General features: G+C 33.4%; 8 protein-coding genes and 1 long non-coding RNA gene across 9 annotated transcripts; all 9 read right to left on the bottom strand.

The window, feature by feature from the left end:
• Nucleotides 1-308: 308 nt before the first annotated feature.
• Nucleotides 309-4,988, bottom strand: LOC135835503 (pancreatic lipase-related protein 2-like). The gene is made up of 7 exons (XM_065349772.1): nt 4,606-4,988; nt 3,885-3,970; nt 3,511-3,656; nt 3,170-3,430; nt 1,246-1,437; nt 558-738; nt 309-433 (listed from the first exon to the last, which is right to left on the bottom strand). Exons 1-7 carry the CDS (start codon nt 4,642-4,644, stop codon nt 364-366), a joined length of 975 nt encoding a protein of 324 aa, XP_065205844.1. The 5' UTR covers nt 4,645-4,988; the 3' UTR covers nt 309-363.
• Nucleotides 4,989-6,773: 1,785 nt separating this feature from the next.
• Nucleotides 6,774-9,100, bottom strand: LOC135833695 (lipase member H-A-like). The gene is made up of 6 exons (XM_065347455.1): nt 8,979-9,100; nt 8,369-8,517; nt 8,033-8,290; nt 7,762-7,947; nt 7,496-7,676; nt 6,774-7,421 (listed from the first exon to the last, which is right to left on the bottom strand). Exons 3-6 carry the CDS (start codon nt 8,166-8,168, stop codon nt 7,358-7,360), a joined length of 567 nt encoding a protein of 188 aa, XP_065203527.1. The 5' UTR covers nt 8,169-8,290; nt 8,369-8,517; nt 8,979-9,100; the 3' UTR covers nt 6,774-7,357.
• A 952-nt stretch (nt 9,101-10,052) lies between these two features.
• Nucleotides 10,053-11,577, bottom strand: LOC135834065 (endothelial lipase-like). Its single transcript, XM_065347903.1, has 5 exons — nt 11,536-11,577; nt 11,056-11,309; nt 10,732-11,003; nt 10,197-10,653; nt 10,053-10,116 (listed from the first exon to the last, which is right to left on the bottom strand). The coding sequence occupies exons 1-5, from the start codon at nt 11,575-11,577 to the stop codon at nt 10,053-10,055; spliced, it is 1,089 nt and encodes a 362-aa protein (XP_065203975.1).
• Nucleotides 11,578-13,360: 1,783 nt separating this feature from the next.
• Nucleotides 13,361-14,105, bottom strand: LOC135834064 (lipoprotein lipase-like). Its single transcript, XM_065347902.1, has 4 exons — nt 14,084-14,105; nt 13,803-13,991; nt 13,512-13,692; nt 13,361-13,427 (listed from the first exon to the last, which is right to left on the bottom strand). Exons 1-4 carry the CDS (start codon nt 14,103-14,105, stop codon nt 13,361-13,363), a joined length of 459 nt encoding a protein of 152 aa, XP_065203974.1.
• Nucleotides 14,106-15,368: 1,263 nt separating this feature from the next.
• On the bottom strand, nt 15,369-17,170 carry LOC135835504 (endothelial lipase-like). Its single transcript, XM_065349773.1, has 7 exons — nt 17,069-17,170; nt 16,917-16,999; nt 16,675-16,817; nt 16,327-16,596; nt 16,050-16,238; nt 15,782-15,962; nt 15,369-15,707 (listed from the first exon to the last, which is right to left on the bottom strand). Exons 1-7 carry the CDS (start codon nt 17,102-17,104, stop codon nt 15,638-15,640), a joined length of 972 nt encoding a protein of 323 aa, XP_065205845.1. The 5' UTR covers nt 17,105-17,170; the 3' UTR covers nt 15,369-15,637.
• Nucleotides 17,171-18,129: 959 nt separating this feature from the next.
• Nucleotides 18,130-20,355, bottom strand: LOC135833694 (uncharacterized). The gene is made up of 3 exons (XR_010556518.1): nt 20,137-20,355; nt 19,960-20,068; nt 18,130-18,930 (listed from the first exon to the last, which is right to left on the bottom strand). It is a non-coding gene; the product is annotated as an uncharacterized LOC135833694 (long non-coding RNA).
• Nucleotides 20,356-20,972: 617 nt separating this feature from the next.
• LOC135835506 (endothelial lipase-like) lies at nt 20,973-22,617 on the bottom strand. The gene is made up of 7 exons (XM_065349775.1): nt 22,568-22,617; nt 22,421-22,500; nt 22,181-22,323; nt 21,831-22,100; nt 21,558-21,746; nt 21,289-21,469; nt 20,973-21,196 (listed from the first exon to the last, which is right to left on the bottom strand). Exons 1-7 carry the CDS (start codon nt 22,601-22,603, stop codon nt 21,130-21,132), a joined length of 966 nt encoding a protein of 321 aa, XP_065205847.1. The 5' UTR covers nt 22,604-22,617; the 3' UTR covers nt 20,973-21,129.
• Nucleotides 22,618-23,160: 543 nt separating this feature from the next.
• On the bottom strand, nt 23,161-24,798 carry LOC135835502 (lipase member H-like). The gene is made up of 7 exons (XM_065349771.1): nt 24,660-24,798; nt 24,486-24,568; nt 24,273-24,415; nt 23,929-24,198; nt 23,656-23,844; nt 23,393-23,570; nt 23,161-23,313 (listed from the first exon to the last, which is right to left on the bottom strand). The coding sequence occupies exons 1-7, from the start codon at nt 24,708-24,710 to the stop codon at nt 23,244-23,246; spliced, it is 984 nt and encodes a 327-aa protein (XP_065205843.1). The 5' UTR covers nt 24,711-24,798; the 3' UTR covers nt 23,161-23,243.
• A 900-nt stretch (nt 24,799-25,698) lies between these two features.
• LOC135834063 (phospholipase A1 member A-like) lies at nt 25,699-27,158 on the bottom strand. The gene is made up of 6 exons (XM_065347901.1): nt 27,145-27,158; nt 26,838-26,983; nt 26,465-26,728; nt 26,163-26,351; nt 25,856-26,036; nt 25,699-25,768 (listed from the first exon to the last, which is right to left on the bottom strand). Exons 1-6 carry the CDS (start codon nt 27,156-27,158, stop codon nt 25,699-25,701), a joined length of 864 nt encoding a protein of 287 aa, XP_065203973.1.
• Between the last annotated feature and the right edge of the window lie 44 nt (nt 27,159-27,202).

Below are 27,202 nucleotides of genomic sequence, written 5' to 3'. Positions count from 1 at the left end.
CCATCGACAAAGGTAATTTTCTATTCATTATCATTACTTGTCACTTGTCAGTGTATCTATCTCTACCTAATAACTTGCTAGAATTTTCAGAAATAACTTATTTTTACTTACATCATAATCATCTGAAAAAAAGGATATAGGTGATTCACGATAATGTCGATAATGTATTTCTCATGGTGCGTTAACTCTCAACTCGCAATTGACATTGTTTTCAATCACTTAGAATACTCGTAGTTTTATTTTTTAGAAGCAATCAATTCGATCGTGATGGAAAATGCTGGGTGACTGAATACCAAACTAATAGCACAAAAGGTTGATATGTATTTATTTTTTTTTGTCACATGACTAGTATGATTAAATTATCTATTGTTTATTCTCTTGATATGAGCTTTTAATATCACGGCGAGTATCAAAGTAATAAGCACCCTCTTCCCTGAAACAACGAGTCATATTTTTGAAAATTAATGGAGGAATTACTCATAGGTACTAACCTTATTATTATTCCAAATCTAAAATATTCGAAGGAATAAGGATCAATATTTAAGGATCATACTTACAGATTGGTTGGTCTAAATGCGTGCTCTCCAACGTTCGCATGAATTGGACTGTTTTTTGGACAATATCCCAGAAACCACCGCCATAAAGGACATGCTATTTTCGTTGCTTTGTATTCTGCTTTGTTATTAATTGTATTGATGAAGTATTCGACAGCCATTTTATGATAACATCGATATGTATCTGTTCAAGTTGAAATAATTTGATAAAGGTTTCTGACAGAAGGATGGGTCCATGAAATGGGAACGGTGTGCTCAAGAATATTGAACCCCTTTCAGCAGGTTTCTTGTTAAAATTGTATGTTGGCAACATGGAATGGACACATATGACCAATCACAAGTCACTAGTTTTGATATTCACGGTGACCAACTTACATTATTATAACAGAAAAATTGTTTGGTTCGGGGTAGCTCGATATTTCTGAGCGCGCTGTGTAATCTTAATACATATACAGGGTGCCCAGAAATATCGTGAACCCCTAACAAAGTTTTCTGCCAAATATTTCGGTTGGTCACAGTGAATGATAATAATGATAGCACATGATTGGTTGTTGGGCTGAGATGGTAACATTCTACCAACTATATGCATCTATTTCATGTTGCCAACCTATATTTTTAATGAAAGAAAAAGACTTTGTTAGGGGTTCACGATATTTCTGGGCACCCTGTACGTAAAATTGGTTTAACCTACCTCTCTCTTTCTCACAGTCAGGCTGTATTCTTCCTCCATTGGCATAAAAATCATAATGAGCCATGGAATAAGGAATTCCATACCAGAATATATTCGTATGGATCACATCCACAAACTTGGCATGTTGCTTATTGAGCTTGTGTTTACTACTAATTACAAGGGGAAAAAAGAACATAAATGCTGGATCTAAACCTGTAAAATAAGAAATCTTTTTTCAAACAAGTGTCGTCAATAGGTAATAATTGCAGAGCTCGTATGGTACCTACTCGGTTCCTTGCTAATTAATTTAGGTTACTTAAGTTTTTTTTTCAAGTACCTATTTAAAAATTTAGTTTTTTCAAACCTTGGCCCCACTAAATCTTGAAGAAAAACATGAAAAAATATTGATAATGTCAACAAGTGAATGGGTAATTTACAAAAGTAAGTCTAACAAGGGAACCTTTTGAGGTATCACACTCCGATTTAAACGGGGCCGCGATTTTTGGAAAGAGCATAGTCTAAAACCCCAAAACCAAATTTTCAGCTGCTCAAGTTCATTTTTCGATTTTTGGCGAATTTTTAAAAATTCAAAATTGACTGTTTTTGGCGATTTATGCTTTTTTAAAAAAAAGTACGTACTTGATCAATAAAAATGGTCAAAATAAGGCCCAAAACTAATATTAATTACCGAAATCCAAATTTCACCATTTCCAGCCATTCTGGAGCCTCCAGCGCGATTTTTCAATTTCTACAGAATTTTGAATTTGCTCCAGAAGGCGTGAATATGCAGTTGGGCAGCCAAAAATCGAGTTGTGTATTATACTCGACCTGTTTAACGAGTTTATCTACATTTGAGCGATTTTGAGAGTGACACCTCAAGAGTGGTTTTTTGAGGTGTCACTCTCACTCCAAAACGGCTTGAAATGGTAGAATTTGCGCTCCGGGGATTAGTTCTTGAAGAAATATGATTCGCGTGAATTTCAAAAATTTCCTCACAAACGGTTATCTTTTGATTTTTTGGATTTTTTAATTTTGAAAAAAGCTGGTCAAAAAACCACTCTTGAGGTGTCACTCCCAAAATCTGCTCAAATGTAGATAAACTCGTAAAACAGGTCGAGTATAATATTACAACTCGATTTTTAGCCGCCCAACTTCATATTCACGCCTTCTGGAGCAAATTCAAAATTCTGGAGAAATTGAAAAATCGCGCTGGAGGCTCCAGAATGGCTGGAAATGGTGAAATTTGGATTTCGGTAATTAATATTAGTTTTGGGCCTTATTTTGACCATTTTTATTGATCAAGTACGTACTTTTTTTTAAAAAAGCATAAATCGCCAAAAACAGTCAATTTTGAATTTTTAAAAATTCGCCAAAAATCGAAAAATGAACTTGGGCAGCTGAAAATGTGGTTTTGGGGGTTTTAGACTATGCTTTTTCTAAAAATCGCGGTCCTGTTCAAATTTGATCGAGTGTGACACCTCAAGAGGTTCCCTTGTAAGTATTTCTAGGTATTCACTTTTTTATTCTTTTCAAACTGGTTACAGGTTGCACTTTCTTTTTAAGAAGTCCTGCCTTGGCTAAAATGGTCAACATTTCGTTTTCTACCGAAAATTACTAAAAATGCCTCCCTTTTTCCCAATTTCCCAAAAATTGCCCAAAAGTCTCGCTTTTTTGCCAAAAATTGCCAAAATTCTCTCTTTTACGCAAAAAATTTGACCTATAATTTTTTCTGTTGTAATTTCCAAAATGTCATTTTTTTACATTTTTAAATGATTGTAGGTAAGTTTTAGCTTATTTTGTAATTACTTTTGCACATTACAATATTTTGCTCACGTCTTGTAACACTTTTGGTTACCCAAGTTGTTTTTTTTTTTGGAAAAAATTGAATACGAGCTTTGTATACCTAATTCTAACAAATAGGTAACAAATATCTAGTTCATCTCACCAGTTATCCTTTCAAGTCGTAAAAACTTTGTTCTCAAATGATTAGAAATTTCAGCCGCTATATGGGCACCGATGCTGAATCCGATAATGTGAAATTTCTCAATGCTAACGCCTTTATTTTTGATAATTTGAAGAATCATTTCTGCTCCACATTTTCCCAAGGCTCCAGCATTCCAAAATAATCTAGGGTAACAGCCTTCTCTAGCGATTTTATCGTAGTTTACCATCACTACGTTTATCGGTGTGGGTGATTCGAGATATTCTGACGAAGTTTTAATACCGTTAGACAAACATCGAAGCTAATTTTAATTTACACGAAGCACAATGAGAAATTATTATTACCATGTATGAGCTTTTGCATGAGCTCATTTCCAGCACCTCCTGTGTATCCATGTAAAATGAATTTTACCGGCGCATTTGGGTCGAAAGTGGCTTTCGATATTGTATTTTTATCCTCTAAATCAAATGGATGATATGACTGGTTTGATCTGTACATGAAAAGAATTCATCATCTTGTTGTTTCAACTTTGGAGTAATAATAAGTTTGAGTATATTTTCAAGGTCTAGGGTATACTGATGGAAATAATTAGGATTTACATGAAAATGCGTTTAATTCCAACGATCGGAAATATCGATAGCATGAGATTCATTAATACTGGTGCGAAAAAAATTCTTCAAATAGGTGATTATCGAAAAGAATGTAATAATATACTCACTGGTAGTGGTTTGTGTATAAACGAAAATTAACTCTATCTTTCGGACAATGATCTGGTACTCCTTCACATCCGGCTACATTTTTAATCTGAAAATTTTATCGGTGTGAAATAAGGGTTTTAATTACCCTACCTACTTCTCAGTTCTCAATAATGAAATAAAATTATTTTTCAGCATTCATTACTTATTTACGTAAAAAAAAAACAAGACCTTGGAGATTTGATTTTTTTTTTTAGTGAATTTTATCAAGACCAACACGTGTGAGAATGACATTTCGTTGAATCTCAAACCCTTCATTTCGTAAGGGGTCTCCAAAAAATTGAAATTCTTTTTTGCAGCTCTCTCAAAGAAATTTTTCATTGAATATAAAAGTCAAAAATTAAAATAAACAATAGGGACATTAATTTTGAATAACAAAGGAATATACCTACGTATTCAAACAAAGGAATACGTTCGCTTAGTTTTTTTTAATTTGAAAAAAAAATCAAAATAGCAGCATCTCGAACAACTTGAAAAAATCCATTACCTACTTATTTTATTATTTCTCAAGTCTCAACTATTTTTTTGTAATTGCACTCCGACACCAAAGACCAGAATAACGGTAAACAACAATCGAATATTTATACTTTTTATCTACTACATAAGTACTCAGCTAGGCTACATAATTTATCAACGATTTATTCACTTAAACAATTAGCGAACAGATGCAAAAAAAAAACTCACCGTTGCCGACGCGATGATAAAAATAAGTTGAAATATCATCAATTTGACGAAAAAATCCACGCCGAGTAAAAATATCGTTTACGCACAACGTTTTCATTCACGCCGAAAGATTTAATTGAAACGATAGGTAGGTACTCAAAAAATCAACTTTTTTGCTACGATGCAATTTTTTTCCTTAATCCAGAACCAGTTATTTGTATTCCACATCTGATGTCGAGTCGAGTCGACTCGTTAATTTCTAGTTTACTCGCTGAGATAACTTGTTCATTGATACCAAGTGCGAATATCATAAGGAAATAGCTGTACGTACCGCACGTACCAAAAATACATAATATCATCTTAATAAAAAAGAGAATGGCTTAAAGAAATTCACCTGGGCTTGAGAGTTACGAAAATTATGTGAAATATGGTAAATATTTTTATTACCTATACGATTGTTTTAAAATACTCGTATTAATTATGCATTGAGCTTCCACCGAACAAAAGGATGCTGATTGTGTGAAATAATAGTCATCTGAAGAGTTTACGTAGATATTAGGTAGATTGGTGCGGTGAAAATTAAAATGCAACTGCGTTGTTGGACTTGGTAGCGGTACGTGAAAAGGTTATTGTTTGTGACTCTGGTATTGCAATAAGATAAGTGTCGAATTGCAAGGTTGTTGTATTTTTTCCCTAATTAGATATTCAGATCTTGGATGATTCGTGAATTTAAATTATATTCGAGTTATTTTATATTATTTGAGAAAATAAAAGTTATTAGAAGCCGGTTCTTTGCGGGAATGACGATCTTGAGATTAAAATAATTATTTACTTACCGGGAAACAACAGATTGTTAGAATTAAAACCACGTTTTTCATCATTAAGGTGCACTAGGTAACATAACATACGTATGCAAGTACCTATCTAGGTATAAGTACCTATGTACCTATAATGCTCTCGAATAAGTCGCTGGTCGCATCACACAAATTTTGAATTCTTGTTGGCTAGAAAATACAGTGCTGAAGGTTACATTTTTTGTCTGCTATTTGCCATTATTCATTATTATGATTTATTCCTTCTCGATAAATTACGTATTAACGAAATTGTTTTTCAAAATCAACTAGCACACGTACCATCTCAAAATTTTGAATGTTGATTTACGATGTGCTGTTTCAATTTTGACTGGTGCAGGAGTATTGTATTTCGGTGGCAATTTTGTCGTAGTAGGCGAGTGAAATTTAATACCGAATTGAATATGGAAACACTTTTTTAGAAGAAGTGAAGGGAAATAACCATTTGTCTGGCAGAACAGGTGAACAATTATGCCTCAAAGCGTTCGTCTATTTTCATTTTTAATTTTCAGAAAATTTTCAAAAACATACATGATCTACGTAGGAAGATACTAAGTAGATGAAGGAACTAATAGTTTGTCGTTTTTAAGAGAAGGCTCAGCTGAAAAGTTATTTTCTACTTGACCACCTCTCAGAATTAATTTTCGAGCCATTCTATGTAGGTAAGTTTGGGGACATGGTTTTTTAATTTTTTTTTCGAATTTTGATGGACCCCAGTAAAAAATTCAGTCAACGTTTGATCCCCTGGCTCGAGCTCAAAGTTTCCAATATTTAAAAAATTTTCAATTTTTTTGATTTTTTTTCAGTTTAGGTGGTCTTTTGACATCTTGAGTACTTGCAAATGATTGCTTCTAAGCCATTAGAAAAGTTCAAAGTTCATTTTTGACAGATGCAGGAGTTCTCAAAATATTTGTTTTTTCCTTTAAAATTAATAATTTTGTAATCATAGAATACGAATTAAACAGCTGATTTACATTTGTATGTTATGTTAGGTAAACAATAAGCTGCATTTTTCTGAACTCGAGCCGGGGAGTCAATATTGCAAAATCAATTTCGATCTTCCGAATGGGTTTTTTTACTATTCAGAGCTGCTTATCTCAACCAAACATATTCAATTTCCGAACTGTTGTCTCTCAGTTCGGTCCATTTTTTTTTACAGTATCCAGATCCACCAATCGACTTCAACTTTAAAAATTTGTTTTAAACTGAATTCTGTACTTCCAACCATAGAGTCTCCAACGTAATTTTTGAATTTTAGCTGTCAAATTAATTTTTATTCCTTTTACGAAGAAATTCAAAAATACTAGAAAAATCCAAAATCACCCTGGGGGTCTCAGATTGACTGAAAATGATGGAATTCGGTTTGGAGAAGTTGATTCTATTGCTTCAGAAGTGATTTTCATTATTTTTACTAAAAAAGTAAATTAAAAAAAAAAAAATGCATAAAATTTAAGAAATTCACAATTTTTGGGCTTTTAAAATTCTCCAGAAAAATCAATTTGGGGAAACTGAAAATGTTAGTTGTTCAATTTTCACAACATGCTGTTTCCAGGGGGGAAAAAAACGCAGTCTGAACACTTGGATGCTAAACATGAATGTGATTCTAGTTTTCTGATTGAGTCTCAATGTCTCACCTAAGACTCTCGGCCCTGTTTTCAAAGGATTGTGTACTCATATTTTGAAGCGTTTGTTGTATTTTTTCCAAAGGAAAATAATGTTACTTTCAACCCATGTTTTCTTTTATAAAAAACTATTTCGTTTTAGCATCCAAACAATCATCGGGGCCGGGAGATGAAGTTACCGAGAAAAAATTTGTCGACATAAAAATCACATTCATTTTTAGCAGGTACAGTGTTTAATATACTTGAGTGAAAGTGCATAAAAATTTACATAAATTTGAAACACAGGTAATCAATAATCATTTAAATGGGACCCTTCGCAAATGGTGGTTTATCGTTTGTATCAAATTGATAAGTTCCTTCATCACTGGAATAAAAAAAAAAAGAAGTGAATAAACTTGAATTGAGATAATTTCACCTAAAAGATAAATTTCAGCTTACTCTTTGTGTTTGGGAGGTGGACAATACTCTCCTACTTCTAAACGTTGTGGTTTATCACCGTCGCAATAACCGACCGTTATTAATGGTTTATTATGCTTGCATTTCCTTGCAATGAATTTAGTTTTCCCATTGATAGATTCCGTGTAGATTACTACAGCTCGACGATGATTACACGAGGTGTCTATTTGCAAGTAAATTACATATCTCAACAAAATCAGAATTTCAATTCATGTTGAAAAACTGAATACCTAATCTTATACACCTACCTTCATTACAACCAGGTTGATTGACCGCTTTATTGGCATAAATATCGTAATGTGCGTCAGAATACAACACTCCATATCTTCCAATATTTGTATGAATTACGTCTACAAATGCACCGTGATCTTTATGCAGTATATTATCTCCGTCTAAAAAAGGAGGGAAAAATTTTGGGAATGCGGGATCTAAACCTGTAATTAATCAAAAAACTTGAAGGATTGTCAGTTTAGCACAAAAAAAAATTGTTTGTGGTTGAATCCATTCAAATTTCATTACCTGCAACTCTCGGTATAATTTTCGGCTTGAAACTGTTGGCAAATCTGGCACAAACTTGTGCTCCCATACTGAATCCTATGACGTGGATTTTTTCTAGTTTTATCTCGGGTCTGTTCGCCAATATAGCAGTCAGCATTTCCGCACAGCATCTTCCAACTGTCGGTACGCTTCCGAAAGCAGTGTCAAAATAACACCCATCAATAGCCAATGGTCCCCAGTCAACTACGACTATGTTTGTAGGGCCTTTTATGAAGTATTCTGTTCGTAAAAAAACACATTCTTGATTATCAGAACATTTAATTTCGCGTAAAATTTGTAACAGTTGGAGTTGTATACCATTACGTAGTTTCACTAACACGTCTGGTGTATCTTTGGTACCAGTATATCCGTGAATTATGAATTTAACGTCTGTTCCATTGAGAAAACCAGCTTTTTGAATAGAGGTAGGATCACTCAAAATTAATTCTTCGTACGGTTTTAATAATCTATAATTTTGAGAAAAGTGGAAAGCTTCAAGTAGTGTGCTTTAAAAATTAGGGCTTAGACCGAATGGGGAGGCAAAAAAAAACCATCTTGTCTACCCCTCTTCAATGTTGAAAAAATTCACTTTCGAGTTGAAGACATTTTGGTTTCATTTTTTGGAAATCTTGAAAACTAATTCGATATATTTTTTGTAAAGGAGGGAGAAGTTGAAAATGATTATATACGAGTTCAAAAAATTTGAAGTCATTTTGTTTCAATTAGAAGAAATGATTGAAAATAATTTTGTATTTGAAAAATTGAATTTTTAGTTGGAAAATCGAGGATGTTTTTCATTTTTTTTGCCCATGAATATTTTTTCTTCAGTCCATCTCCGATATAATCTCTTGTATACTGAGCTTTTTCTGAATATTAATCGTTTGTGATTTTGAAATTCTAGTATTTACCTTTATCATGCATTACTTACCCTGTGTATAAGTAAAATGATATTTTGCCTCTTTCGCAAGTGTCAATAGGTTTTGGACAATCTGCTAAAGATGCTTAATTTCCAACAACAGAAAAAAATTATCAAGTATGAATCATTCGTGCACAATATTGGAGAGTGAAATTCAAGTTACCAAAAATTATGTAGTAATGTTTTAAAATGTTGAATAAAATTATGAATTATTTCAACTTACAATGTGTTTCAATCTGAAAAAAAAAAGATTTATTCCATTAGAAATAAATTCATTTTATAAATGTTTAATCAATGATAACACCTACTCATCAGCAGTTAATTGTTTTATTGGAAAATGAATAACTTATAAACATTTTAATTCGCACTTACCAGCAAAACTAAACAAATTATGTTTGTAATATGGAGCATTTTGAAAAATAATATTCAACATTAGATATAGGTAGGTACCTATAGTGATATTTTACAGTCTGCTGAAAATTCTGGTGGATGACACCACATGTTTTTTCGAATTCGAATTTCGTATGGTAGGTATTATTTACTTATGAACTCAGCTGCGAATGTGATTGCCACCTGAAACCATTCGCATTACTTCATAGTATATGATTTAAAGCTTTGTTTTTTTGAAAAATTTGTTCGCGATGAGTGGACCGGAGCAAATAAAATGAGGTAACAATTCTACATTTTTCGCCCAAAAAAAGTTCAAAAAAATATAATTTCCAATTTTTATATAATTATTGAATGATGAAATCAAATATTTTTGTATGTAAATTTGTTTTTTGTGAAATAAGTGGGTAGCTTATTGATGTGGAGTAAATTGATAAAAATCAAATTAAGGTAAAACCTTAACATTGTATACCTATGAAGTTAAGAATCCTCGCCAGGACATCTCCTGAAAACGTTTCCTGTGTTTAACTTAAAGAAATGGAATGACCCACTGTTTTCAAATGAATGTTACGAGTATGCAAGTATCAGATTTTTATTCTAAAAATTCATAAAATTGTGCAATCAAGTTTTTTACTCTGTTGTATCTATTTCTTTTTTTTTTTTTCCTTTTCAAGTCAATAAGTAGATTTACCATTTTAATCACCACGACTGTTTATAATATGGCCTCTTTTCGTTTGTTTTCATCTTATAAATTCCATTACCCCTGGTGAAAAAAAAAGAACAAATCAGAAGGGTTTTTATTGATTTCAAATTCGTTGCAATATAGGAGTTAAAATTGCTCACGCGCTTGAACGAGGAGGTTTGCTGTGTTCGCCGACTCCGATGTATTCTGCATGATCTCCTGTGCATTTTCGTATTGTCAACCAAGCTGTTTTCGAGTCACATTTATCAGCAATGAATTGTTTTGGCGAATTGATCGATTCGTTGAAAACTAGAGGAGCCCTCGTATGAGAACATGCCGGGTCCACTAGAACAAAACAAAACAAAACAAATACTCTTGAAAAATTGAAAAAAATTTTAAATATAAATTTTGAATTTTTTCTGAATATATTACACGGATCACATCCTGGTTGAAATGCTCCATTGTTGAGGTAAATATCGTAAGTGGCATCGGAATAGTATACCCCGAATATTCCCATATTGGAATGAATGACGTCGACAAATCTGGCGTGGTTTTTATTAAGCGTGTTTTCTTTTTTCACGAAACCCGGAGTGAAGAAAGGGAAAGCTGGATCTAATCCTAAGATTCGCTAAATTTAACCTCTGAATTTTTCCAACTTCAGGAAGAAGTTTCAAGTTCTTCACTATTTTCATTTACCAGTTATTCGTTGTAATCGTAGAGGTTTCAAATACATTGCTACTTGTGCTGCCAATTGAGCTCCCATACTGAACCCGATTAGGTGAAATTGCTCTATTCTAATTTCCGGTCTAGTTTTGAGTAGAAATTTAATCATATTAGCTGCGCATTCTCCAACGGTTGGTATGCTTGGGAAAGTACTGTCTATATAACATCCATCTCTGGCCAAAGGAGAATAGTCGATGAAAATTATATTCCATGGTTTTTGTTTGAAATATTCTGTGTTTGGATTGAAAATATTGGATTATTAAGTATAGGTACTCTTGTATGAATCATTTAAAGTGCCTGCCTGATGTATAATAAAGATCACTTCTTTGAAAAATTTCACCTTCGCGAAGTTCTAACCACATGGGGCAATTTTTCCATTGCATGAATCCGTGCAAAACAAATTTAAAATCGGCGTTAGGGATGATAGGAGCATATTTTATGGTGTCAGGTTCAACTACAGCTAACTCGTGTGGTGGTTGGTCAACTCTAAATGTATAAAAATTCACAAATATTTGAGGAAATTTGAATTTCAACACGTGTTTAGTACATACCTACCTACATACCTACCTACATACCTATGTATTATGCACAATTCAATCGAATACGTACGAGGTATATAAATAATATTTTATTTTATCTCGGGGGCAGCCAATCGGCGGATCTTCACATTTTCTCTCACCATTTGCTTGGCCAACCTATTGATGAGCTCGTGAGATAGAGAATGAAGATTAGCTAAATGTTAAAAAAAACGAATTTTTTCGTCTGAATCAAACTCACCATAATCGCTACGAATGATACGATACTAATGTAAGCAAACATTTTGTAACATGCATTCACAATCTCACATATGTACATATTATGTCGTAGTATCAAAAACTCGTGGTGTTAGATCTGATTAAAACAATTTTTGCAAGCAGCTGTATTTTATTTACATGTTCTTTGCGTATTGATGACCCTTGAAAGTGTTATGTTTTGCCCTTGTGTTATTACGTAAAACATGACATTTTGCTTGTTATTGTTATGAAATTTAACAAGATAAACTCGAGTATCAGTGTGCTGAAGAGTTTGTCGAGCAGGCTCCATACCGTTAGTACGTAAGTACATTAGGTAGGTACTAGGTACTTGAAATAGAAATGAGTACAGTGTACACGGTTTGAAAGACATTCAGTTGTAAAAAAAACTACGAATTATATTTTGTCGTTTTTAATAGAAATTTAACTGTCTCTATGCCCTTGATCAATGTCAGATTCACATAGGCTAAAAATTTTCATTCAATGTTTTGTTGAATAGAATAACGCAAGTAATCTGATTCATAAACACATTCAATGATAAAATTTCTATCGCATCCTCTATAAATTTCTTTTTCGTTCACTGTATTGTTAATTCTTTTGCTAAAGAAAATATTTTCTGTAGAAATTTCAGAATCGGATACAATTTCTTATAGTCCAAATTGCCCCGAAATAACTAAAAGCTGGGACTGGTCTCAAAAGTTGGTATACATACCCCTATTTTAAAAGCACTCGCTCTGCCAATCCGCAGCTGCTGCTTTAAAGCTCAGCGAAAGCTCAAAAGTTCACAATTTTTCTGAACTTTTGGCCGAGAAAACTGATGGCTCAAATTGGTGACAAATTATCGCATTTTTCGCGCTGAATCCGAATATATAGGTCTGCTGACCCTAGAGTGCTGCCAAAGCCCCGCCAGACTGGTTCAAAGGGGGGGGGGGTCTTTCGCAAATTTCATCTTTTTGGGCTAAATTCGCATAAAAAGCTATAAAATTGGTTTAAAAATGATTTTCAAGCAGTGTAACGAAATGCTCTGAGGGTAAGATGATTTTTAGGCGCCAAATTTTTTCAAAATTTTCATTTTTGGGGCGTAGGGCATAAGGGGGGTGTCGAGAAATTCACCAAATATGGCCTTGTAATATATCAAAATGTATGTTTTTTGGGCCACAGAATTTGATTATGGCAATATTTTTCACATCACTGTGAAAGCTCAAAAGTTCACAATTATTCTAAACTTTCAGTCAAAAAAACTAATGACTCAAATTATTTTTGTGAAAAAAAATTCGACCGAATGAAGCCAAAAATGTAAAGATTATTCTGTTTGTTGAAATAATATTTGATTGTTTCTATCCTTATTGGCCATAGACTCTTTTCCTTTCTGTAGGATAAGCTTCGACTCAGTTGTGAAGTTTTCATCAGCTATTTTTATTTTCAAGCTGATGGTCAAAAATTACGCTTTATTATAGTTTCTAGAGCGTTCAGAATAAGTGAAAATGTTACTCAAAGAAGCGTGTCAGGAGCTTTTTTTTAAATCCAAATTTTTGCCGAATTACAAAATCTAGTAGGCCTATGGGAAAAATTTTGTATCAGTCTGAAATTAAAATTCATGCAGAATACCTAATTTTATTCTTTCGAATTTTCTGTTACTAGTTGTGAGATAAAAAAAAACTTGAATTTTTTCTTACTATAGATAATAAAAGTAGGTATTGATAAAAAAATTAGTTGAATATTTTGTAAATTTGTATTTAAAAGTTGATTATAACTGAAAAAATCGGCTTTTGTGAAGATTGATTAAAATACTTATCTACCCAAAATTGTCATTATTCCGCTGGTCCTTTGGCGTAAGGTGGCTTATCATTTGTATCAAAATGGTACAATCCTTCTTCTCTGTTCAAATAAATTGTATGTATAGTGCTGCTTTCAACTTTAGAAAATTTCATATAAGTTTTAGTGTTATGTTTTCTTTCTTACTCTCTGCATTTAGGCCGTGGACAGTGCTCCCCAACTTCCAAAGTAGGTTTATGAGAACCGGTGCACCTGCCGATAGAAATAAGCGAAACTTTTGAATTACATTTCTTGGCCAAAAATTTCGTAGGTGAATTGACTGATTCGGCAAAAATTCTCAAAGCTCTAGAATGAGAGCAGGAAGGATCTAGAAAAATTAATTCAGGGGATGATTAATCCTGTGTAAAAAAAATATGTATTCGCAGATTGAGATGAAAAATAAAAACCGAATAAATGAATCTGGCAACAAGATTTTACCATGACAGTCACATCCCGGTTGGCAGAAGCCATTTTCAGCGTAGATATCGTAATGTGCGGACGAGTATAACACTCCACAACCTCCTTTATTCGTGTGAATAACGTCTACAAAGTCTGCATGTTGGCTATTGAGTAAGCTGTCTGAGTCTCTGACTGGTAGAGAGAATCCTGGTAGAGCAGGATCACAACCTGCAAAGACCGTTGCAGGTTGATTAGAAATTTCCTCTCTATCTAGGTTCTAGATACATATGTAATATGTAAACTTCCAAGTTCTAACTTACCTGTTATACGAGAAATCTCCATCTTGTCAGGTCTAAAGTTGTTGGAAATTTGAGCACAAATTTGAGCTCCTAAACTGAACCCGATGAAATGGAACCGATCGAGTTTTATTTCCGGTCTTTCTTTGAATATTAGTCTTAATAAATCCGCTGCACATTGGCCTACTTTTTTCAAACTAGGAACTGCAGTTTTCCAGTAACAACCTTCTCTCGCTAGTGGCGAGTAATCCGTAAATATTATGTTCCAATTTTTATCCTTCTGTTTGAAATATTCTGTGCAGAAGTATTGTAGGGTATATTTTTAAATTAAAGAATTCTGTGGTTTTTTAAATCATGCCCTTTACCTTCTCTCAGAACCAGCCAATTTACATTATTTTTCCATTGCGTGAAACCGTGAATCATGAATTTGGAATCTCCTTTGTTGAATTTGGCATCTTTTATTGTTTTAGGTTTGCTCAAAATTAATTCTTGTGGTGGTTTTTCTATACTTTATTTAAGAGATCGCGAGTTATTATTATTTTTGTGGGAAAAATTCGTTTGAATTTAAGTATATGACTGTATGATTCTTACTTGGTGTATAGAAAAAATTTAATATGTTTAGAACAATCGTTAGGCGGGTCTGGACATTCGTGTTCGATTGAAGAAGAAATCTAGAAAAGCTCGAAATTTACGAATCGTAGAATTTTTTACAAAAGAAAAAAGGAAGTGTTTTCGCTTACCATGATGAATAATATGATAGCAGGATACACAAACATTTTTCAATTCACGTTCTCTCTTATAATAGATGAAATCAATTGCTTCTGGATGAGCACGTTTCATTCTAGGATGTTTTTTCAGTTGGCTATTAATCTCACCTTTTTTTTTATCATTCATTGGTATGAAATGTGGTTGCAAGTGAACGATGATCAGGCGTTGAAATTATTTATTGCAGCCTGTGACTCTAAAGTCCTTGAAAACTACGATTTTGATCGTAAAATTTTGGTTCAAATACGTACTAAACTGGCAGATTATGATTATTGTATTTTATTTGTGAGACAAATGAATAAAATGCGAAAATACACCTCAAATATCACCTCATTTGTCGAAAACCACGTGTAGGAACAAAATTTATGTGAATTTCGAAAACCGATTTCATTGAGCATTGGATTCAATCGTGGCTTATGTACTCGAAAAAATAGGGTACCTATCAATGTAGCAGGTCTAAGGAATAATTGGAGTGTCTTTGTCAGAATAGTTGAATAATTATTCTATTTGAAAACATGAATTTTTCAAAAGATTTCGTGTCATACTATACTTACTTGAACAAATCAAGTTTGAAATGTTGAATGAATCGCAAATTAATTATTTAAAATAATCTTTTGGAATTTTTAGTTGTGATGATCAAATACATTACATTCAATTTTTTCTCATTAAGAGTAGGTATGTTATGATCCATTGATGGGTAGGTAGATGCTAATATTAGTTGGTGGAGGTACAAGGTACATGAAAAAATTGTTGATGGCTGGAAATAAATAAGACTGCGAAGACAGGAATATTCACTTCAATACATCAAAATTATTACGATTCTGTTGGTCCTTTAGCGTATGGCGGCTTATCATTCGTGCAAAAATGATACAATCCTTCTTCCCTGTTCAAAGCAATTTTACGTACATTTATAAGAGTCACTTTTAACTTGTGAAAATTTCATGAATGCCTTCTTACTCCTTGGATTTAGGTCGTGGACAGTGCTCTCCAACTTCCAAAGTAGCTTTATGACCACCAGTGCACCGGCTTATAGAAAGCAAGGAAACTTTTGAATCACACTTTTTAGCCAAAAATTTCGTTTTTGAATTGACTGATTCGGCAAAAATCCTTAAAGCTCTATTATGAGAGCAGGAAGGATCTAAAAAAAAATCAATTTGAGGCATTCTGCAGGGTAATTCTTATGTAAATGAATGGCGTAGAAGCTGATGAGTTCGATCAGTTATACCATGAAAATCACATCCCGGTTGACAGAAGCCATTCTCAGCGTATATATCGTAATGTGCAGACGAGTATAACACTCCACAACCTCCTTTATTTGTGTGAATAACGTCGACAAAGTCAGCATGTTTTTTGTTGAGTAAGCTGTCTGAATCTCTGATTGGTAGAGAAAATCCTGGCAATGCAGGGTCACAACCTGCAAAAATCGTTGCAATTTTCCGAAATCAATATTTTTCGTCTAGCAGTTATACATACAAAATGTATGAACTAAGGAAAAAGCTTACCCGTTATGCGTGAAATTTTCATCTTGTCAGGTCTAAAGCTGTTAGCAATTTGAGCGCAGACTTGAGCTCCTAAACTGAATCCGATGAAGTGAAACCGATCGAGTTTCACATCTTTTTTCTCCTTAAATATTAGCCTTAGTAAATCAGCTCCACATTCGCCTACTTTTTGCAAACTGGGAACAGCACTTTTCCAGTAACAGCCTTCTCTCGCTACTGGCGAGTAATCCACGAAAATTATGTTCCAATTTTTGTCCTTTTGTTTGAAATATTCTACGCAAAATCACGGTTATCCTTTAGTTTTGAACTAGAAGTAGAAAGTTCTATAAACTTGTAGAAAATTTTGTATACCTTCGCGTAGAACTAGCCATCTTAAACTATTTTTCCATTGCGTGAAACCGTGGATCATGAATTTAAAATCTCCTTTGTTGAATTTGGCGTCTTTGATTGTTTTTGGTTCGCTCAAAATCAATTCTTTTGGTGGTTTTTCTACGCTTTATTCAAGAGTTCGACGATTGTTAGATATTTGTATTTTTATTGATAAAAAGTGAAATTAGTGTGTGACTAAAGTCTATAAAGACTATGATTCCTACTTTGTGTATAGAAAAAATTTAATCATATTTCTGGAGCAATCTGTAGGTGGATCTGGGCAATCGTGTTCCATTGAAGGTCGAATCTATTAAGCATTGTTTAAAAATGAGCAGCACGTGATTTTTTTACGAAAAAATTCAATTTTTTCACTCACCATTATAAATAATATAACAGCAACATGCACAAACATTTTCCTGTTCACGTTTTTTTTCTCGTATGAATGATGAAATTCAAAAAAAAAAACTGAAAAATGAAATTCATTGCTTCTGCTGCAATTGTGCACATTTCATTCTAGAATGTTTTTTCAGCTGGCCATTCATCCCAAATCCCATCTTTCTTCGTTAATGTTTATTAGGATGAAATGTGGGTTTCAGTGAACGATGAGCAGATGTTTGAAATAATTTATATTGCAACCTACGATGAATTACCTTGACAACGATGATTTTGATTTTCGAACACATATGTACTTTTGACCCTTGCAATGAAATGTGGTTTTTAGTTTTTAGTGAACGATGAACGGATGACTGGAATTTTTTTTCTATTGCAGCCTGTGGCAGTGATGTCCGAATAATTTTGACCCTTTGAATTTGCCCTCTCTTTTTCTCCTTGATTTTTCTACAAAAATTATGTATGTATTTATGAGCGTATTTTTAGACAACTTTGGATAAATTTCCTCATATTAATTTTGATGAAATAATAGCTAAGTCACATTTTTAAACTTTTGTGTTACGGTGTTTTAAAGTGTATCAAGAAGCTCTAAATTTTGTAGTGAATTTGAATTTCATAAAAGTAATGACTGGAAATATATCACACAACACCCCATCAAACACAACTCTAGGCAAACAAATGAAGAGATACGCAACTTACGTGTTGAAAAGTCACTCTTTTCGTGAAAAAATCAAGCAATAGTGTTTTGCAACAAGTTGAATTCGATGAAAATCGATTATCAAGATGACACGATGAAAAATTTTCGCATTCTAAATATGTATTTATTAATGTTGGAATTTTCTTCCTTTTGCCTCAGATTTGGTTCGGTCTCGGCGCATCTCTCTCCCCTCCTATATTTTTTAAAAGCCATTTTTACCAAAAAAAATCAAATTTTTTCAAAATCTTAATGGACTACATTTTTATACTCCTCAGTGTGAATTTAATTCGACCCTAAACTCATTTTTGAAAATTGTTGTTTTGTCTGGTTCTTTCCGTGTGGGGGAAAAAACTATCTTTTCCAACGCATAATTGTGGGGGCGTGGGAATGATTTTTAAAATTTCAAAATCAATTTTAGTAGGTGAGAAAAGCTTTTTAAGAAAAAGAAAAAAAAATTGGATGCATCATCTTGACATTTTATAATTTATAAAAAAACAACTTGATTTACGTATTCTGTTTTTTGAAATAACATTTTACTGTTTCTATCCTTATTGGCCATAGACTCTTTTCCTTTATCCATAAAATAAGCTTCGACTCAGTTTTGAAGTTTTCATCAGATGTTTTTATTTTTAAGCTGACGATGGTCAAAACTGTCAAAAGTTAGGCTTTCTAGTTTCTAGAGCGTTCAAATGTAGATATTGATAAGAAAAATTGGTTGAAATATGTATTTTGTAAATTTGTATTTTTAAAAGTCGATTAGGTACTTAATTGAAAAAATGAGGTTTTGTAAAGATTATTAAATTATCTACGCAACATTGTCATTATTCCGCTGGTCTTTCGGCATAAGGTGGCTTATCATTTGTGTCAAAACGGTACAATCCTTTTTCTTTGTTCAAAGAAATTGTATGTATAGTGCTGCTTTCAACTTAAGAAAATTTCATAGGTTTTAGTGTTGTGTCTTCTTTCTTATTCCCTGCATTTAGACCGTGAACAGTGCTCTCCAACTTCCAGAGTAGGTTTATGAGAACCGGTACACTTGCCGATAGAAATAAGCGAAACTTTTGAATGACATTGCTTGGCCAAAAATTTCGTAGATGAATTGACTGATTCGGGGAAAAGTACCACAGCACTAGAATGAGAGCAGGAAGGATCTAGAAGAATTAATTAAGGAGATGGTTAATCCTGTGAAAAAAATACGTATTCATGCACAGATTGTGATAGAAAATAAAAATTGAATAAATGAATCTGCCAAGTATTCGCTCCCTCATAGTTGACCAAGTTTTTGGCGCAGATTTTTCTGTATTTAAATGCTAATAATTGCCAGCTTTTTACCCAGGTGGGGGCTAAGGCACTGGAGGTGTGTGGATGAGGGTAGCGTAAAATTGGACGTCATATTCGTGTTCGGGGGGTTCGATTCATTTGGAAACGACACCAATATTACGAAAATAGCTGAACTTTTGATATAGTAAAAATTGAGAAGGGGGCAGAGGCGCTGGAGGGGTGTGGATGAGGGTAGCATAAGATTGGGCGTCATATTCGTGTTCGGGGGGTTCGATTCATATGGAAACGACACCTTGTTTACCAAAAACAATGATTTATACCAGAATCCATTTTTAACCCCCTCTGTTGGTTTTTTCAATTTTTGACCACGGCCCACCAAAAAATTTTTTTTGAAAAAAATATATGTTTTGTAGGAGTCAAAAATACATTTAAAAATGCTATTCGCATTTTTGTGCCGAATCATGATCATTACTAAAACGGGCAAACAAAACTAAAAAAACGCCATTTTGAGGGGAAAATATGGGGGGAGGGGGTTGAAATTTTTTGTGGGGATGCCTCTTATGGATGTTTACAACATACCAAAAAATTGAAAAAAATCGGTTCACATGGGGCTGAGAAAAAAATTTTTATTGTAATTTTAGAAAAGGGGGGGTTTCTCAAAAACGGGGGGTCCTGGGGGTCTGAAACTTTCGTGACGGAAGGTGCTCAAGGGTACCAACCTTCCATGCAAATATCAACCCTGAAGCTCTCGGGGGCAAATTCACCATACTTATCCACCTATAGCCTTTGATCACTTTGAGTGCCTAAACTGAACCCGATGAAATGAAACCGATCGAGTTTCATTTCCGGTTTTTCTTTGAATATTAAAGTCTTAATAAATCTGTAGCACATTGGCCTACTTTTTTTAATCTAGGAACTGCAGTTTTCCGGTAACAATATTTTCTCTCGCTAGTGGCCAGTAATCCGTAAATATTATGTTCCAATTTTTATCCTTCTGTTTGAAATATTCTGTGCAGAAGTGTTGTATTATATTTTTAAAATGAAAAGTTCTGTAGTTTTTTAAGCCATGGCTTTACCTTCTCGCAAAACCATCTAATTTAAATCATTTTTCCTCTACGTGAAACCGTGAATCATGAATTTGAAATCTCCTGTCTTGAATTTGGCATCTTTGATTGTTTCAGGTTTGCTTGAAATTAATTCTTGTGGCGGATTTTCTATGCTTTATTTAAGATATCGTGAGTTATTTTTATGAGGATTTGCTCAGATTTATGAGTATGACTATATGATTCCTACTTGGTGTATAAGAAAAATTTAATATCTCTGAAGCAGTCGTTCGGCGGATCTGGACATTCGTGTTCGATTGAAGAAGGAATTTAGAACAGCTCGAAGTTTACGAATCGTATAGAATTTTTTACAAAAGAAAAATTGAAATGTTTTCGCTCACCATGATGAATACCTAATATGATAGCAGGATACACAAACAGTTTTCAATACGCGTCCTCTCTTATAAAATGGTAAAATCAATTGCTTGTGGAGTTCTGGACGAGCACGTTTCATCCTAGGATGTTTTTTCAGTTGGCTATTAATCTCACCTTTTTTTGTACCTTTTTTAATGGGTATGCGATGAAAATGTGGTTTCAAGTGAACGATTATCACGAGTTAAAATTTTTTATTGCTGTATGTGACTCTAAAGTCCTTGAAAACTATAGTTTTGATCGTAAAATTTTGGTTCAAATACGACAAATACGTACTAAACTGCATATGCTTGTTGTTTGTTATTTGTGAGATAAATGAATAAAATGCGTAAATACCCCAAATCACCGTATTTGTTGAGAGTTACGTGTAGGAACAAATATAATCTTTTTTGGAATTTTTAGTTGTTATGGTCAAATGCATTTAATTTTTTCGCATGTAAGAGTATGTTATGATACATTGTAGGTAGATGCGCTAATATTAGTACTTATGTAGGTAGTTAGGTTAGTACGTGGAAAATTTTTTGATGGATGGAAATAAATAAGACTACACATACCTACAAAGACAGAAATATTCACTTCAATATGTTAAAATGGTTACGATTCTGGTGGTCCCTTGGCGTATGGCGGCTTATCATTTGTGCGAAAATGGTACAATCCTTCTCTGTATCAAAGCAGTTGTACATACGTATTTACGTACATTTATAATTATAAGAGTCACTTTTACCTTGTAAAAATTTCATAATGCCTTCTTACTCGTCGGATTTAGGTCGTGGACAGTGCTCCCCAACTTCTAAGGTAGCTTTATGAGAACCATTGCACTTGCTGACAGAAATCAGGAGAACTTTCGATTTACACTTTCTGGCGAAAAATTTCGTTTTTGAATTGACTGATTCGGCAAAAATGCTCAATGCTCTATCATGAGAGCAAGAAGGATCTAAAAAAAAAATCAATTCGAGGCATTCTGCATAGTACACTTCTTTTGTAAATGAATGGCGTAGTTGATAAGTTCGATCAAGTTATACCATCGAAGTCACATCCCGGTTGGCAGAAGCCATTCTCAGCGTATATATCGTAATGTGCGGAGGAATACAGCACTCCACACATTCCTTTATTTGTGTGAATAACGTCGACAAAGTCCGCATGTTTTTTGTTGAGTAAGGTGTCTGAGTTTCTGACTGGTAGAGAAAATCCTGGTAATGCGGGATCACAACCTGCAAAAATCGTTGCAATTTTTCGAAATCGATGTTTCTCTTATACGAGTACGCAGTTATATGCTTATGAGTTAGAGCTTATACCCGTTATACGTGAGATTTTCATCTTATCGGGTCTTAAGCAGTTGGCAATTTGAGCACAGACTTGAGCTCCTAAACTAAATCCGATGAAGTGGAACCGATCGAGTTTCACCTCTTTTTTCTCTTTAAATATTAGCCTTAGTAACTCAGCTCCACATTCGCCTACTTGTTCCAAACTTGGAACTGCACTCTCCCAGTAACAGCCTCGTCTCGCTACTGGGGAGTAATCCACAAAAATTATGTTCCAATTTTTGTCCTTTTGTTTGAAATATTCTACGCAGAATCGCACGGTTATACCTTATAGTTTTGAACTAGAAAGTTCTATAAACTTGTAGAAAATTTTGTGTACTTACCTTCGCGTAAAACTAGCCAGCCTAAACTATTTTTCCATTGCGTGAAACCGTGGATCATGAATTTAAAATCTCCTTTGTTGAATTTGACATCTTTGATTGTTTTTGGTTCGTCCAAAATCAATTCTTTTGGTGGTTTTTCTGCGCTTTATTCAAGAGTTCGACGATTGTTATTTGTATTTTTATTAATAAAACGTGATATTAGTGTGTGACTATTTTGATTATAAAGACTATGATTCCTACTTTGTGTATAGAAAAAATTTAATCTTATCGCTGCAGCAATCTGTAGCTGGATCTGGACAATGTTCGATTGAAGGTCGAATCTAGGCATGTTTTAAAATGAGCAGCGCAGGATTTTTTTTACGAAAAAAATTAAATTTTTTCACTCACCATTATAAATAATATAGCAGCAAGATGCACAAACATTTTCCTGTTCACGTTTTTTTTCTCATATGAATGACGAAATTCAAAAAAAATTGAAAATCGGAATTCATCGCTTCTGCTGCAAATTGCAATATTTGGAACTTAAAATAAAACCGAAGTGGCTGACATCTGTTGGCCGGATGCGGAACTAACGAAACCATGACTATGGTTGAGAATTTCACAATTTTGAACAATGATTATTTATAAGCAAAATTCACCCTTATCAGCTGGTGATCTTTTTTTTGTTGCATAAATTTCCCCATTATAATTTTGATGAAATAATGATGTGTGTTTGACTGTTTGGTAGATTCATAATTATAGACTGCCATTTATGATTTCCAATCGATTACAGGGGTATTGGAATCCCGAGTTTTACGAGAATGAGATTATTTGATATCTGTAGGTCTATGCCTACTTGTAAGTAGGATGCACCATACTTAATTATAGAGTGATTTTTCATTATTCGAGGAATAGAAATTACTTTTGAATGATTGATGTTGTGATAAGAACTTATTACCTACGAATACTCGTAGGTACATATAGGTTAACAATTAGAACAATTGTGTTGAAACTCAATTTATTGATACAGCCTCGGGTATAATGTAACTTTTTTATGGTACCTTACCTACATTTGAAGTGATGATTATGGTTTTGACGATCCTTGTGCAAACGGCGACTTATCATTAGTCGAGAAATTATACACTCCTTCATCCCTGTTTGAAGTTTTCAAAAATCAATATATTACTGTTGTACAAAAAAAATGCATCGATCTCATTTATAACTTCTTCTTACTTTTTTTCTGGAGGCTTGCAGTATTCACCGACTTCCACTGTTGCTTTATGATCACCGGTACATTTCCGAATAGAAATCCACATAGTCTCAGAGTCACATTTCTTAGCATAAAATTTGGTTTTTGAATTCACAGATTCGGCATATATTTGTAAGGCTCGGCCGTGGGAGCACGAAGGTTCTAATACGAGTAAAACGAATATTTTGTGGTAAAAATATCACAGTTGGCATTACAGGTCAATATGTCAGAGAATGATATGACGTACCACTACACTTGCATCCAGGTTGACAAGACCCATCATTTGCATAAAAATCGTAATGCGCTGATGAATGAAATACTCCACAAAATCCCATATTTGTATGAATAACGTCCACAAATGTCGCATGTTGACTGTTGAGTATGGTATCTGATTGCCTGGCGCCTAAAACGAATCCTGGATAGGCAGGATCACAACCTATTGAGAAAAATTTGAGCTTATGTGTAATTTTTGCTTTAGTAGGTTTGCTAAAATTAAGATTTTTTTTGTATTCTCAATTACCTGTTATACGTGTGATGTCCATTTTAGAAGGTCTAAGGCTGTTGGATATTTGGGCACAAATCTGAGCTCCTAAACTGAAGCCAATGAAATGAAATTGTTCGATTTTTAATTCCCGTCTTTCCTTTAATAGACTTTTGAGAAAATTAGCACCACATTCGCCTATTTTTTCCAAGCTGCGAACTGCAGTTTTCCAATAACATCCCATTTTTGCCACAGGCCAATAATCCAGAAAAAGTATGTTCCAATTTTTATCTTTTTGTTTGAAATATTCTGATCAATGAAGTAACGATGACTTGAATTATTTATGAAGAGAGAAAACAGGAAATGAAAAAAAATCGACTCACCTTCGCGTAATGTAATCCATTTTGGTTCATTTTTCCATTGCGTAAAACCATGAATCATAAATTTGAAATTTCCTTTGTTGAATTTGGCATTTTTGATAGTTTTAGGGTCATTTAGAAATAATTCTGCTGGTTGTTTGTTGACACTGAATACGAATTGTTACTTCTTTATTTATTTTTAAAAAGTGAGGAAAGTAGATATTTAAGCTTACTTACTCTGTGTACAGGAAAAATCTTATATTATCTCTGGAACAGTTTGTTGGGGGATCTGGGCAATCATCTTCAATAGAAGGGGAAATCTTTGTAAAATAACGAGTAATAAACAATCAATTATGAATTGTAATAAATTCAAGTTGACTGAAAGTACATGTGATGATATTTTTTACTCACCAATGTGAGCACTATGATCAATACGTATGTAATCATTTTCACAATAAACATAAAATCCAATCAAGTAGGTACTTATATGTAGTTTCACTTTTTAATGATAACTCACTAGGTACTCGTTGATCAGAGTTTTCCATTTCGTTGAAGGTTAATGATGTAAATTCAAACTGTTTCTAGTGCACAAAGTAAATACTAAAACAATATCAAATCGATAAAAAAAAGTGAGAATGATTTTCTATTCGCACACTTTTTGACCTTGGGCTAAAACAGATCCACTAATAATGTGAAATTCTATTTGCAGAATCAAAAATGATAAATCCTGTGCACGAATAAATGCAATTATGCATCCTTCTGTCCTCAAATTTTGTAATTGTTGAATTGTTGACTTTGACGTTCACCTCGTCTCGTATTTTTAGTCACAAAAGCTTGAAAATTCATTTTGAAGGGGAACAGAGCTGTGTATAGGTAGGTACCTTTTTTTTTTTTTTTTATTTAAATGTTGTATTATTCAATATTTGCTGAACAATCACTTTACCGGAGGGGTTTATAAGCAACTAGACAACTTAGCATATTGATAATACAAAATGTGTATAGGTAGCTAATAAAACGTAATAGGTACGGTGAATTTTTTTTACCGAATTTTTCGAAAGTAAGGTTTATGTAAAAAAATAAATGTAACTAAAATTGTTTAGGATGATATTGATTTCAGCACTGCAGTCATTAAAAATCCATAAAAACATTTCAACTAATGTACTTTGCTACTACTGTTTACAGCAGAATTTTTGCTTTAAAAAAAAAAGATAGAAAAAAATTACTGAAAATCTTTAAAAATTGCTCTCGTAAGCACTAGGTACATACAAATTACAAAACTATAAATTGAAAATAAGTACCATAGGCTGTAAGTCAACAATATTGTTCTTTATTTTTAAATTCCACTCAATGATTTCACGTAAGGTTTTAAAAATTGCTCTCGTAAGCATTACATAAGTAACAATAAATTGAAAATAATATAGGCTGTAAATCAATAATACTTTTCTTTTTTTTAAATTCCAGGCAATGCTTTCACATAAGGTTTGGTTTCGTTGGTAAGAAACTGATAAATACCAATTTCTCTGCAAAAATTATTCTCATTTTGATTTGGTGTTGGTGTTATAGAACTAGGTATATATGTATTTGATAAAGTTGGTCATATTACTTACGTATCATTTTTAGGAGGTGTGCAATGCTCGCCAACTTCTATTTTCAATTCATGTTTACCTTTACAATCTTTTTCACTCATCCATGCGTCTTCCGAGTCACATTTCTGAGCAATTAATTTCACTTTCGAGTTTATAGTCTCAGCGAAAATTTCCAAGACTCTATTATGGGAGCAACGAGGATCTAAAAAAAATGATTCGAACTTTGAAGCCATTGAAGTGTAAATACGTACGACAATCGATGTTGATGTTACCTACTCTTTTACCAATAAAAAATTGCAAAAGTAAGGATTAAACTTGGTCTACCAACCTGATAATTTGCACCCGGGTTGTACTGTTCCTCCATTCGCATAAATGTCATAATGTGCATCAGAAAATCGAACTCCTAAATGTCCCATATTTGAATGAATGGCATCTACAAATTTCGCATGGTGCTTGTTCAATTTACTTTTTTCCTTTTTCTCTAGTTTGGTGAAACCAGGGTATGCAGGATCGCAACCTATATTTACATGTTTTTCAATTTAGTATCAAGTATGTGATCACTGATCAATATGATGGTTTTTGGTTAGTTACATGGGTTGAGAAATTCATTAATATTAAGATATACCGTACCGGTGATTCGGGGAATTATTATTCCGGAGGGTTTCAGATTATTAGAAACTTGTGCGCAGATTTGACTTCCTATGCTGAAACCAACAAAATGGAATCGGTCTATGGTGATTTTTGGATGTTGTTCGAACAGAAGCCTGAGTAAATCACCGATACAACGACCTATTTGCTTGACACTATTTTTCAGGGTATCGAAATAGCATCCCCATCTCGCGTTTGGAAAATAATCCACGACCAATAGATTCCATGCCTTTTGCTTGAAATATTCTGCAAGATGAATTTTAATTTTTCATGGAAAATGTATATTTTTTTTTCATGTCAAGTCTCTATGCCATAGATCTGAATGAATGATGGTATAAGTACAATAGATAGGTACCTTCTCTTATGGTTATCCAATGGACTGAATTTTTCCACTGACAGTATCCGTGTATTAACAATTTAAAATCTGCATCTTCCACAAATTTTGCATTCTTAATCGATGCTGGATCCTCTAGTATTAATTCTTCTGGTGGTTTATCAACGCTATTAAGTTTTCATAAAATTATTGTGCAAAGATGCGAATGTGAATTTGTGTTATATGTTTTAATATGTACTTACCTAGTGTACAAAAAAAATCTAATTCTATCCCGAGAACAATTTTTGAGGGGAGCTGGACATCGACTTTCCGTTGTGGCATAAGTTACCTAATTGTAGACATTTCATAAGTTTTAATAAAAAATGTGGAAAATATTATTGGGTTTT

Source organism: Planococcus citri, chromosome 2 (assembly GCF_950023065.1).
Source record: "Planococcus citri chromosome 2, ihPlaCitr1.1, whole genome shotgun sequence".
Lineage (NCBI taxonomy): Eukaryota > Metazoa > Arthropoda > Insecta > Hemiptera > Pseudococcidae > Planococcus > Planococcus citri.
Note: the sequence above shows the minus strand (reverse complement) of the source record. Positions and strands in the feature narration are given on the sequence as shown.

Bases quoted from the DNA above. Each gene is read 5' to 3' on its own strand.
- LOC135835503 (XM_065349772.1), bottom strand. From the start codon at position 4,644: ATGATATTTCAACTTATTTTTATCATCGCGTCGGCAACG. The intron at 3,971-4,605 runs GTGAGTTTTTTT...TAAAATTTTCAG, and splicing joins TTATCATCGCGTCGGCAACG to ATTAAAAATGTAGCCGGATG. The intron at 3,431-3,510 runs GTAATAATAATT...AAACTTCGTCAG, and splicing joins CATGCAAAAGCTCATACATG to AATATCTCGAATCACCCACA.
- LOC135834064 (XM_065347902.1), bottom strand. From the start codon at position 14,105: ATGGAGATTTCTCGTATAACAG. The intron at 13,992-14,083 runs GTAAGTTAGAAC...CGGTCTTTGCAG, and splicing joins GGAGATTTCTCGTATAACAG to GTTGTGATCCTGCTCTACCA. The intron at 13,693-13,802 runs GTAAAATCTTGT...TAATTTTTCTAG, and splicing joins ACCGGGATGTGACTGTCATG to ATCCTTCCTGCTCTCATTCT.
- LOC135834065 (XM_065347903.1), bottom strand. From the start codon at position 11,577: ATGTTTGCTTACATTAGTATCGTATCATTCGTAGCGATTATG. The intron at 11,310-11,535 runs GTGAGTTTGATT...GTATGTAGGTAG, and splicing joins TATCATTCGTAGCGATTATG to GTATGTACTAAACACGTGTT. The intron at 11,004-11,055 runs GCACTTTAAATG...ATCCAATATTTT, and splicing joins CTTTATTATACATCAGGCAG to CAATCCAAACACAGAATATT.
- LOC135833695 (XM_065347455.1), bottom strand. From the start codon at position 8,168: ATGCTGACTGCTATATTGGCGAACAGACCCGAGATAAAACTAGAAAAA. The intron at 7,948-8,032 runs GTAATGAAATTT...GATTAATTACAG, and splicing joins AATTATACCGAGAGTTGCAG to GTTTAGATCCCGCATTCCCA. The intron at 7,677-7,761 runs GTAGGTGTATAA...ACTTGCAAATAG, and splicing joins TCAACCTGGTTGTAATGAAG to ACACCTCGTGTAATCATCGT.
- LOC135835506 (XM_065349775.1), bottom strand. From the start codon at position 22,603: ATGTTTGTGCATCTTGCTGCTATATTATTTATAATG. The intron at 21,747-21,830 runs GTATAAGCTCTA...CGATTTTTGCAG, and splicing joins GAAAATCTCACGTATAACGG to GTTGTGATCCCGCATTACCA. The intron at 21,470-21,557 runs GTATAACTTGAT...TTTTTTTTTTAG, and splicing joins ACCGGGATGTGACTTCGATG to ATCCTTCTTGCTCTCATGAT.
- LOC135835504 (XM_065349773.1), bottom strand. From the start codon at position 17,104: ATGTTTGTGCATGTTGCTGTTATATTATTTATAATG. The intron at 17,000-17,068 runs GTGAGTGAAAAA...AATGCTTAATAG, and splicing joins CTGTTATATTATTTATAATG to ATTCGACCTTCAATGGAACA. The intron at 15,963-16,049 runs GTATAACTGATC...ATTTTTTTTTAG, and splicing joins ACCGGGATGTGATTTTCATG to ATCCTTCCTGCTCTCATAAT.
- LOC135835502 (XM_065349771.1), bottom strand. From the start codon at position 24,710: ATGTTTATTGTGAAAATGATTACATACGTATTGATCATAGTGCTCACA. The intron at 24,416-24,485 runs GTAAGTAAGCTT...ATTCGTATTCAG, and splicing joins AGATTTTTCCTGTACACAGA to TGTCAACAAACAACCAGCAG. The intron at 23,845-23,928 runs GTAATTGAGAAT...TTTTCTCAATAG, and splicing joins GGACATCACACGTATAACAG to GTTGTGATCCTGCCTATCCA.
- LOC135834063 (XM_065347901.1), bottom strand. The intron at 26,352-26,464 runs GTACGGTATATC...ATGTAAATATAG, and splicing joins AATAATTCCCCGAATCACCG to GTTGCGATCCTGCATACCCT. The intron at 25,769-25,855 runs GTAAGTAATATG...TAATTTTTGCAG, and splicing joins ACACCTCCTAAAAATGATAC to AGAAATTGGTATTTATCAGT.